Source organism: Oncorhynchus tshawytscha, linkage group LG20, assembly GCF_018296145.1.
Source record: "Oncorhynchus tshawytscha isolate Ot180627B linkage group LG20, Otsh_v2.0, whole genome shotgun sequence".
Lineage (NCBI taxonomy): Eukaryota > Metazoa > Chordata > Actinopteri > Salmoniformes > Salmonidae > Oncorhynchus > Oncorhynchus tshawytscha.
The window spans coordinates 18,958,997-18,971,350 of record NC_056448.1 but is presented as its reverse complement, the minus strand read 5'-3'; the positions used below and the strand labels follow the sequence as shown (position 1 = coordinate 18,971,350).

The 12,354-nt window shown below is 47.1% G+C and overlaps 1 protein-coding gene across 1 annotated transcript in view; it reads left to right on the top strand.

Annotated features, from left to right (window-relative positions):
- nup214 (nucleoporin 214) overlaps positions 1 to 12,354 on the top strand; it is a 72,585-nt gene that overhangs the window by 29,744 nt on the left and 30,487 nt on the right. The window contains 6 exon segments of the mRNA XM_042302307.1: positions 3,874 to 3,952; positions 4,805 to 4,877; positions 5,170 to 5,269; positions 5,403 to 5,452; positions 5,627 to 6,339; positions 6,341 to 7,169. Of these exon segments, the coding sequence (XP_042158241.1) occupies positions 3,874 to 3,952; positions 4,805 to 4,877; positions 5,170 to 5,269; positions 5,403 to 5,452; positions 5,627 to 6,339; positions 6,341 to 7,169 (1,844 nt within the window).

Genomic DNA, 12,354 nt, shown 5'->3' with positions numbered 1-12,354 from the left:
CTCCCAGGCAGACTAACTTTTTTGCCCGCTTTGAGGACAATACAGTGCCACTGACACGGCCTGCAACGAAAACATGCGGACTCTCCTTCACTGCAGCCGAGGTGAGTAAGACATTTAAACGTGTTAACCCTCACAAGGCTGCAGGCCCAGACGGCATCCCCAGCCGTGCCCTCAGAGCATGCGCAGACCAGCTGGCCGGTGTGTTTACGGACATATTCAATCAATCCCTATACCAGTCTGCTGTTCCCACATGCTTCAAGAGGGCCACCATTGTTCCTGTTCCCAAGAAAGCTAAGGTAACTGAGCTAAACGACTACCGCCCCGTAGCACTCACTTCCGTCATCAGGAAGTGCTTTGAGAGACTAGTCAAGGACCATATCACCTCCACCCTACCTGACACCCTAGACCCACTCCAATTTGCTTACCGCCCAAATAGGTCCACAGACGATGCAATCTCAACCACACTGCACACTGCCCTAACCCATCTGGACAAGAGGAATACCTATGTGAGAATGCTGTTCATCGACTACAGCTCGGCATTCAACACCATAGTACCCTCCAAGCTCGTCATCAAGCTCGAGACCCTGGGTCTCGACCCCGCCCTGTGCAACTGGGTACTAGACTTCCTGACGGGCCGCCCCCAGGTGGTGAGGGCGGGGTCGAGACCCAGGGTCTCAACATCAACAGACCCAGGCAACAACATCTCCACCCCGCTGATCCTCAACACTGGGGCCCCACAAGGGTGGGTTCTGAGCCCTCTCCTGTACTCTCTGTTCACCCACGACTGCGTGGCCACACACGCCTCCAACTCAATCATCAAGTTTGCGGACGACACAACAGTGGTAGGCTTGATTACCAACAACGACGAGACGGCCTACAGGGAGGAGGTGAGGGCCCTCGGAGTGTGGTGTCAGGAAAATAACCTCACACTCAACGTCAACGAAACTAAGGAGATGATTGTGGACTTCAGGAAACAGCAGAGGGAACACCCCCCTATCCACATCGATGGAACAGTAGTGGAGAGGGTAGCAAGTTTTAAGTTCCTCGGCATACACATCACAGACAAACTGAATTGGTCCACTCACACAGACAGCATCGTGAAGAAGGCGCAGCAGCGCCTCACAAACTTCTACAGATGCACAATCGAGAGCATCCTGGCGGGCTGTATCACCGCCTGGTACGGCAACTGCTCCGCCCACAACCGTAAGGCTCTCCAGAGGGTAGTGAGGTCTGCACAACGCATCACCGGGGGCAAACTACCTGCCCTCCAGGACACCTACACCACCCGATGTTACAGGAAGGCCATAAAGATCATCAAGGACATCAACCACCCGAGCCACTGCCTGTTCACCCCGCTATCATCCAGAAGGCGAGGTCAGTACAGGTGCATCAAAGCTGGGACCGAGAGACTGAAAAACAGCTTCTATCTCAAGGCCATCAGACTGTTAAACAGCCACCACTAACATTGAGTGGCTGCTGCCAACACACTGACACTGACACTGACTCAACTCCAGCCACTTTAATAATGGGAATTGATGGGAAATTATGTAAATATATCACTAGCCACTTTAAACAATGCTACCTTATATAATGTTACTTACCCTACATTATTCATCTCATATGCATACGTACATACTGTACTCTATATCATCGACTGCATCCTTATGTAATACATGTATCACTAGCCACTTTAACTATGCCACTTTGTTTACATACTCATCTCATACGTATATACTGTACTCGATATCATCTACTGTATCTTGTCTATGCTGCTCTGTACCATCACTCATTCATATATCCTTATGTACATATTCTTTATCCCCTTACACTGTGTATAAGACAGTAGTTTTGGAATTGTTAGTTAGATTACTTGTTGGTTATTACTGCATTGTCGGAACTAGAAGCACAAGCATTTCGCTACACTCGCATTAATCTGCTAACCATGTGTATGTGACAAATAAAATTTGATTTGATTTACTCCGGTTCCTGCACAGTACTGGCTGACGGGGAGAACCTGCACTACCTCTTTCTCCCTGGAGGGGGCCCTGTTGTCAGGGAGATTTCAGTGGCCATTCCTGGCCTGACTTGGGCATGCTTGAGTAAGTGGGGGCTCAAGATGACAGCATTGGTACCTCACAGTTCAAACTCATCAACGGTTTGATTGAACCTGTCATAGGATCAGCCGTTACTTTACACTACACATCCTCCTCTCTACTAACTCACTGGCCTTAGCGGCTTACATCTGTAGTGGAAGATCTAGGATCTGTAGCGCTTCCCATTAGCTTTTTGATCACCTCTTATCTGTCAGGCCTGTTCAGTGTGCCTGTTTCTTTTGTTTAGTGCTTAGGCCATTTCTTCAACACACTCATTCCTTTTGTGTGTGTGTGCCTGTGCGTATTGATCGATGCGGGCTGCCCAAGGCCCTGTGGTGATGCGGTGCTCATACTGATGCAGCACTGAGACGGCCGTGAGTAGAGTTGCTGATGAGCGGCGTAATCATCCCCAGCTCTGCCACCTGCTCTGTGCCCCCTCATCCAGAACTACAAGAATCAACAGACAGACACCCACATTGAAAGAACCACTAAACACACACTTAACCCAAATATTATGCATCTATACACATACATACATACTCATCACCACTACCTACCTCATAGGAAACACAGTCACTTTACCAAATACACACACCTCCACCAGAGAGAAGATCCACTGTGTCCCTAGTCAGGTTGATGTCCCCTGTACAGTAGTTCTCTGATGTGGAGTCCTAGCTTATTGGAGGTGAGTCCATCACATGAGATGAGAGCCATCAGCCCTGGTTTGTGTATGTGGGCCTCAGCCGAGAGAAACAGACTCCAGCTAGGCGGCTTTATCAGGTCACTGCCTCCATCACATCTGATTCACTGCCGGCAGAGGCTAGCAATCTGAGTGAATCTTTGTCTCGCCATCCCCCACGGCACTCACTGCCCCAATCTCCCTCTTTTATCACCTCTCTCACAAACAGCTCCCTCTCTGTCCTCTATCTCCATCCCTCTTCATCTTTAGTTCTCCCATGCCTCTCTCCCAATCGGTCACTGTCTGCCATGCTCTCTTTCCTTCTCTGCCCTCTCCCAATGTCTTTGCCTCCCTATCTCACCCTTGCTCGTTCTCTAACCCTCTGCCCCCGTTTCTCTGAGAGGATGTAATTGATGGTCCTCACTCTCTACTAGGCCTTGCTCCTCTATTGTGATGCGGTTGAATATTTTGGCAGGATTCTCCCTGGGGCCATTTTCCAAATTAGCCCTGCTCACAATAACGAGTCCACCACAGCCAGACAGTCTGATAGGCGGCTTATTTTAGAGATGCATTCCCCTGCCAGTCGGTCTCTCAGACACAACACTGGGCCTGTATTGTGTCCATCCACGCCAGTATGGTTTTGGTTCAGTTGTCTATAGTCTGTCCGTGGCAGTGGTTGATGTTGAAGAATATTTAGTAAGGCAGTGCAGGCCTATTGTTCTATGGCTTTTGTCTTCTGTATTCTATCCACTACTGTAGGTATCGTACATGGCCTTGGCTTTTGTCTGGGATGAGACTATCCTTGGGTTATGCAGCGTGTTTGCAGATGGGGTAGTAAATTATAGGCTGATGCAAAGCGCTGATGCACACACTCAAACACCCCAATTAATCACTTGTGGCGTGAATAGCAATCACACCTCAGTTGTAAGTATGTGCATGTCTCCTCATCACTGACTTGTATACGTTAACTTTCGGAAAGCAATTCCTGATGAAATGGAGTGGAGGAGATGAGAAATTAGGCTGTATTTGAAATGTGATGTCTGCTTTGAATCCAACTCGTTTCGCACGGTTCTTTTTATTTCCTCTTTCTCCCTCTCTCAGCTCCTCAGTCCCAGCCCCGGTCGGTCAGGTTGTTCAGCAGGTTTTGGCGACAGTGGCCAACACCAACCAGGCCAAACGAGTGAGTATCAGCAGCCCGTATGGCATCCTCCCAACTGTCAAATCCTGTGAACTACATCACACTCCCATACCTTTAAGCCAGCTGTCTGGGTATTACTAGCTAGAGGCCTCATTTCTCCCTGCTCTAAGAAAGTCAAGTCAAGGTAAAACGTCACCAACTTGCAGTCGGAACCAACTGAATACACGTGCAAGAGATATTCAGCTACAACCGGAGGCAAATGGAAGGTCAATGGAAAGTTATTGTTTATTTATAAATACCAAGGAGTTTCATCTGTGTGCTATCAGTGGCCGAATATCTCTCCTACACCCCATCTCTAAGAACTCAGCAACTCTGTGTAGTTCCTGGAGTTCCAGTGTAGTTGGCTGACTGCTGGGCTGCGTTGTTATGGGTTAGAGTGCACAGGGCTGTGAAATGCCCCAGGTTCCTCCCATGTCCCAGCGGTGGATCGATAGAAGTGGCAACTGGGTGGGAACTGAATCATGCAGGGGAACTCTTACACACATCACACCCCATTCCGAAGCAGGTTCAAGTTTACGGGAAGACCCAAGCACTCATGACGCATAGCCTACACACCGACACTCACAGAAAAAACACAGAAAATGTTAACACTAAAACACTGTTTTGTGATAAACAGTTTCCAAAGTCTGAGTACTGAGATTAACTAAATTACATTTTTCTTTGACTTATGATAAACATGAAAGTAGATTTTGTGGTTCTCTAAAATAACATGGCTTTTTCATTTTTGGGGGTTGTTTTTCGCCTTCTTATTTTCACCCTCTTTGTTAATAGTTATTTTTGAAGCCTTGGCAAAGAGAGACGTTTAAACTGTCCTTCTGCTGTTTTTCTTGTCAGAATTCTACTCAAGGCATACTGAAGGTGTCCGCTGAGAGTGTCTGCTCAGCTTCCCCCCAGGGTTTTGTGTTTGGTAAGTACACACTGTAAAGATGAGATGTTTTAGATGCTCATCAAAACATGCTGGAAAACACCTTCCACCTAGAGTTGATGTATTTTTCCCAGGGTTTTTATATACTAGAAATCTACAAAATATCTGAGTGAACCATTCATACATTACATCCATTTGATTACATTCCGTACATTACATATTTGATAAGCTCTTAAGTAAGTATAAAATAAGTAAATATAAGTAAAAATAAGTATAAAAAGGTGTACTGAACCTAATTATCATGCTTCATTTAATGCCATCTCCTCTCCCCCAGGCGGACCCCCTAAAGCTGATGCCCTAGTCTCCCTGCCCCCCTCCAGCTCAGCCCCGTCACTGGGGGAGCAGAGCAGCAAAGCCTTCTCCTTCATCGCAGCGTGAGTCTCTGGGGTCAGAGGTCAAAGAGGGACACTTCATATCAGACCTTGATTAGAAAACAGGGAAGTTGAATAAAAGAAATAGACCAATGGCTGACTGTGTTTTCTCATACTATATGATGCTTTTGGACAGGTCTGCCGGGGGCTTCAGTTTCTCCTCTGCGCCCCAAGGAGCTCCACCAGGTAGCTTTCTCGCTCATGCACAGCCATGTATGCCACACATCAGTTTTAGTAGACAGTAAAGTCAGTGTTATAGTGTGTTGAATGCCATATCAATGAAGTAATAATCTATTAAATCCATTACTCGAAAGAGTTGGGCGTAGTTTGTAAATCTGCTGTTCATTTCTCTCTTCCCAGTAAAGGATGTGAGTAAATTCTCCTTCAGCAGCGCTGGCGGCAGCACAGGCAAGATGATGTTTGGCTCCTCTACCGCGGAGGAACCCTTCTCCTTCACCCCCAAATCCACCTCCCCCGCCCTGGGGGCCAACGGCTCCCCCACCCCTCTTCCCAGCATGTCAGGCGAGCCTGTGAAGCCCACCTCCATCACCCCCACCCTCAGAGTGGAGCCCCAAGCCCCCAAGGTGGTAGGAGGAGAGACCCTGGGGAGTTTCTCAGGTCTACGTGTTGGCCAGGGGGACGAAGAGAAGCCCTCAGCAGCCGCATTTAGCTTTGGTCAGCCGGACAACGGAGCGGCGCTAGGGTTAGGCACGGGGGCAGCCCAGTTTAGTTTTGGGTTGGCCCTCCAGCAAGGGAAGCTAGCTGAGGCTGCATTTGGTGAGGCAGATTCTACCCTGACAGACTTATCCAAGGCTGCATTTAAGCCTCCCGAACCAGCCGCCCTGTCTGTCACTAAACCTGTGTTCTCCACATCAGCAGCCACCTCCTTCAGCAGCCTCCTAGCGGCACCCCTCTCTTCCCCCTCAACCACCCTGGAGAAGGAGCACCACAAAACCCCCACCACCCCGGCAGACTCCACTCCATCCCTAGAGCCTTCTTCCTCACAGCCCAGCCCCTCCGTCAGCCCCCCTATCGCTGAGCCTGAGGTTACTACCTCCCCAGAGTCATCAGTCACCCCCACCCCTACCATCCCTGAAAAAGTCCCAACGCCCCCAGCTCCCCCGCCACCTCTACCACCTCTTTCCCCCTGCCTCCATCACCCCACCAGCCCAGGCAGCCCCAAGCACCACCCCAGAGCCTGTCCATGAGTCCACGCCTGCCCCTGAGGCCTCACCACCCGCAATCACCCCCACCCCAGAGGCCCCACCACTAGCCTACCCGGCCCCCAGCTCGGACAAACCTGGCTCCATCTTCACCCAGCCACCGGCCGTCATCGCAGTTAGCACAACTGTAGCCGTCACCAGTCTCACCCCGGTCATCAACACTGCAGCCCCCGCCTCCACCACCCCTACCAACTCCAACTCTGTATTTGGGCAGCCCGCTCCAGCCTCAGCAGCTGCCGGAGGCTTTGTTTCCACCGGCTTCGGTGCTCCCCTTGCTACAGGCGCAGCAGCTGGCTTCGGGAAACCCGTATTCGGACAGACAGTAGGCGGGTTTGGCCAGCCTGCTGCTAATGTAGCTGGTGGCTTCGGTTTTGGCCAGTCTGCATTTGGGGCCAACCCCGGATTTGGACAGCCCGCAGTGGCCTCCCCTGCTGCAGTTGCCAGTACCGCTGCTAGTGGAGGTGGTTTGTTTGGAGCCCTCAGTGTCAGCAATGCAAGTGGCTTTTCCTTTGGCTCCCCCAGCGCCAGTACTGCCAGCAGTACAGGCACAGGCCTGTTTGGGCAGCCGAGCGCCACCCCGGCCTTCGGGCAGCAGAGTGCTGGATTTGGACAAGGCTCTGCGTTTGGAAGCAACACCACCACTACATCCTCCACTGGTTTCAGCTTTGGACAGACTGCAGGTGAGTGTGTTTGTGTGTGTGAAAAGGCACTAATACTGGTTCGATCCTAGAATTCATCACCAATGTATTGTATTTTCTAAGTGGCAGACAGCTCAGGTCAGCGTCTTATTGGAATTTGGTCCGTCCCTTGGACATCACCACGAAACTGTATGAGGTTGTTTTAAGCCAGTCTAGTATTTACATAGATGGCATCTCAAGCTGCCATTCTATCTCTTCTAGACTGGATTTACAATCTGTTTAGGGATCAGACAATACCTTCAATGCTTCAGGATTGGATTACCAGATTCTAGTTGATTTTGACAAATACTCTCCAAATTCCGTATTTAGGACTACTATAGTTTTAGCAATACTATGTTCACCTATACAAACATAGCAAAGGTAGGGAAATAGGCAATGGGGCATCCTTGACGGTCATAGCGGCGGCCAAAGTGTTTAAATGGATGTTTTCCATCTGGGACTGAACAGCATCATTATGGGGTTTATCACGGCCATTAGGATAATGCTGCTAGGAGAGGAGCCCTCTACTCTCTGATACAGCCTCATCCAGTCCATCCATCTGGGCCTGTTAGGATCTGCTGGGACTGGCAGGCCATACTGCTCCGTATGTTCATGGGTCATAGGTACAGACACACATGATAACAGGTACAGACACACATGATAACAGGTACAAGACACACACATGATAACATATGCACTGTACACACACATACACATGGATTTTGTGTTGTGGATATGTGGTAGTATAGTAGTGGCACACACTTAATGTGTTGAGAAATGTAATGGTGTTTTATTGTATATAACTGCCTCAATTTTGCTGGATCCCAGGAAGAGGGGATCCAATATAAATACAAATAGGGACTCTGTAAACTACTATGTTGGAGGAAGTTGGCACTAAACACAGGTCTAGGGTCAGTTTTGTGTTTCACCTGGTACAGATGTGGTTAGGGTTGGAATGGTGGTTAGCTGATTCCCGATCTGTACATATAGGGGCAAGTTTGTTCGACCTTGACACTGTAACCCCCAGTATGATAAGGTGCACACTTTGGGCTACATGCAAATTACACTACCACCAGTGATTTTCGATGTACACATTCCATGGCACATGGTTTATGAACTGATGTGCAAAACAAAGCCGGATTCATAACTTCGAATTTTTCATTTTAAATTACAATACAAAATTCTTGCAACCAATAGAATGTTATATAAATGGGGGATACAATATTCCCAGCTCTGCAGATTTTGCTGTGAGGAGGCAGAGTCATTAGATCATTTATTTTGGTACTGTCCATATGTAGCTCGTTTGTGGTCACAGGTCCAGGAATGGCGGAAGAATTGCAACGTTTGCCTAGAACTAATGCTGCAGATGGCAATACTGGGTGATTTGAAAAGCCATAGTCAATCAATAATAAAATAATTATTTTAGCAACAATGTTTATTTTTAATTTACAATCTGTAGAAGCTTTGAGAATAGAAAGGTTCAGTACTTTTGTGAAGCATCACAGCACAGTTGAAAAATGTATGGCACATAGAAATCCAAAATGGATGGTGTTGAGAGATAGATGGGAGGGGTTGAATGGAGCTGAAGGGTGGGACTAATAACAAGATAACCAATGTAAAACATACGGGGTCTGTAAAATGTATTTAGGTTCAGACATTTTGTAAAATAGCACAGTTACAAATAGAATCAAACTGGATGGACATCAGAAATAGAGGAAGGCCTGGACTAAAAACAAACAAAATATAACTATTGTAAAATAGATTGTCTGTAAAATGTGTAATAAGATGTATAAACTGAAGGTAGAAGCCTAAGTGTTATTGTTTATTAGTTTACTCCAATTGAAAAAAAAGAATCTATATAGGTATGTGTATGTATGCATATGTGTATGTACATGGATATACAGTGGGGCAAAAAAGTATTTAGTCAGCCACCAATTGTGCAAGTTCTCCCACTTAAAAAGATGAGAGGGGCCTGTAATTTTCATCATAGGTATACTTCAACTATGACAGACAAAATGCGAAAAAAAAATCCAGAAAATCACATTGTAGGTTTTTCTATGAATTTATTTGCAATTTATGGTGGAAAATAAGTATTTGGTCACCTACAAACAAGCAAGATTTCTAGCTCTCACAGACCTGTAACTTCTTCTTTAAGAGGCTCCTCTGTCCTCCACTCGTTACCTGTATTAATGGCACCTGTTTGAACTTGTTATCAGTATAAAAGACACCTGTCCACAACCTCAAACAGTCACACTCCAAACTCCACTATGGCCAAGACCAATGAACTGTCAAAGGACACCAGAAACAAAATTGTAGACCTGCACCAGGCTGGGAAGACTGAATCTGCAATAGGTAAGCAGCTTGGTTTGAAGAAATCAACTGTGGGAGCAATTATTAGGAAATGGAAGACATACAAGACCACTGATAATCTCCCTCGATCTGGGGCTCCACGCAAGATCTCACCCCGTGAGGTCAAAATGATCACAAGAAGGGTGAGCAAAAATCCCAGAACCACACGGGGGGACCTAGTGAATGACCTGCAGAGAGCTGAGACCAAAGTAACAAAGCCTACCATCAGTAACACACTACGCCGCCAGGGACTCAAATCCTGCAGTGCCAGACGTGTCCCCCTGCTTAAGCCAGTACATGTCCAGGCCCGTCTGAAGTTTGCTAGAGAGCAGTTGGAGAATGACATATGGTCAGATGAAACAAAATATACCTTTTTGTGTTTGGAGGACATGCTGAGAATGCTGAGTTGCATCCAAAGAACACCATACCTACTGTGAAGCGTGGGGATGAAAACATCATGCTTTGGGGCAGTTTTTCTGCAAAGGGACCAGGACGACTGATCCGTGTGAAGGAAAGAATGAATGGGGCCATGTATCGTGAGATTTTGAATGAAAACCTCCTTCCATCAGCAAGGGCATTGAAGATGAAACGTGGCTGGGTCTTTCAGCATGACAATGATCCCAAACACACCGCCCCGGGCAACGAAGGAGTGGCTTTGTAATAAGCATTTCAAGGTCCTGGAGTGGCCTAGCCAGTCTCCAGATCTCAACCCCATAGAAAATCTTTGGAGGGAGTTGAAAGTCTGTGTTGCTCACAACAGCCCCAAAACATTACTGCTCTAGAGGAGATCTGCATGGAGGAATGGGCCAAAATACCAGTAACAGTGTGTGAGAACCTTGTGAAGACTTACAGAAAACGTTTGACCTCTGTCATTGCCAACAAAGGTATATAACAAAGTATTGAGAGAGACTTTTGTTATTGACCAAATACTTATTTTCCACCATAATTTGCAAATAAATTCATTACAAATCCTACAATGTGATTTTCTGGATTTTTTTTTCTCATTTTGTCTGTCATAGTTGAAGTGTACCTATGATGAAAATTATACAGGCCTCTCTCATCTTTGTAAGTGGGAGAACTTGCACAATTGGTGTCTGACTAAATACTTTTTTGCCCTACTGTATATACACTGCTCAAAAAAATAAAGGGAACACTACAATAACACATCTTAGATCTGAATGAATGAAATATTCTTATTAAATACTTTTTTCTTTACATAGTTGAATGTGCTGACAACAAAATCACACACAAATTATCAATGGAAATCAAATTTGTCAACCCATGGAGGTCTGGATTTGGAGTCTCACTCAAAATTAAAATGGAAAACCACACTACAGGCTGATCCAACTTTGATGTAATGTCCTTAAAACAAGTCAAAATGAGGCTCAGTAGTGTGTGTGGCCTCCACATGCCTGTATGACCTCCCTACAATGTCTGGGCATGCTCCTGATGAGGTGGCAGATGGTCTCCTGAGGGATCTCCTCCCAGACCTGGACTAAAGCATCCGCCAACTCCTGGACAGTCTGTGGTGCAACGTGGCGTTGGTGGATGGAATAAGACATGATGTCCCAGATGTGCTCAATTGGATTCAGGTCTGGGGAACGGGCGGTCCATAGCATCAATGCCTTCCTCTTGCAGGAACTGCTGACACACTCCAGCCACATGAGGTGTAGCATTGTCTTGCATTAGGAGGAATCCAGGGCCAACCGCACAGCATATGGTCTCACAAGGGGTCTGAGGATCTCATCTCGGTACCTAATGGCAGTCAGGCTACCTCTGGCGAGCACATGGAGGGCTGTGCGGCCCCCCAAAGAAATGCCACCCCACACTATGACTGACCCACCGCCAAACCGGTCATGCTGGAGGATGTTGCAGGCAGCAGAACATTCTCCACGGCGTCTCCAGACTCTGTCACGTCTGTCACATGTGCTCAGTGTGAACCTGCTTTCATCTGTGAAGAGCACAGGGCGCCAGTGGCAAATTTGTCTCCTGGTAGCGCCTCCATGCTCTGGACACCTCGCTGACAGACCTTCTGCAAACCTTCTTGCCACAGCTCGCATTGATGTGCCATCCTGGATGAGCTACACTACCTGAGCCACTTGTGTGGGTTGTAGACTCAGTCTCATGCTACCACTAGAGTGAAAGCACCGCCAGCATTCAAAAGTGACCAAAACATCAGCCAGGAAGCATAGGAACTGAGAAGTGGTCTGTGGTCACCACCTGCAGAACCACTCCTTTATTGGGGGTGTCTTGCTAATTGCCTATAATTTCCACCTGTTGTCTATTCCATTTGCACAACAGCATGTGAAATGTATTGTCAATCAGTGTTGCTTCCTAAGTGGACAGTTTGATTTCACAGAAGTGTGATTGACTTGGAGTTACATTGCGTTGTTTAAGTGTTCCCTTTATTTTTTTGAGCAGTGTATTTACCAAAATAAATAAATGGGGTATTGGAAATGATGCAGACAATTACATTGATGGAAGCAACAATCTTTCTGCAATATTAAGCTGATCCACCCCTTAAAATAAAAAAATTACACTACCACTAACCAAGTGCCATAATGATGATGAAATAAACCAAGCCCTTGTAATGTGTTTTGAAGAGATTATATACTGAACCTTTTTAATTAAGCAGAAGTGGGCTGTCAAAGTGTGGGTTTGACTGCTAGGGAAAGTAACCCAGGTCAGAGGTTAGTGTGTCCCAGACAGCCCAGCAGCTGGCTGGCTTCTCTGGGTTACTGGAGTCAGTCAGATGGAGGGGGTGGGAGTGATGGGATATGTGGGGTGGCTTTGGGTTGGAGACTGTTGGGTGGGTAAAAGGAGAGGGTGTGAATGTTGT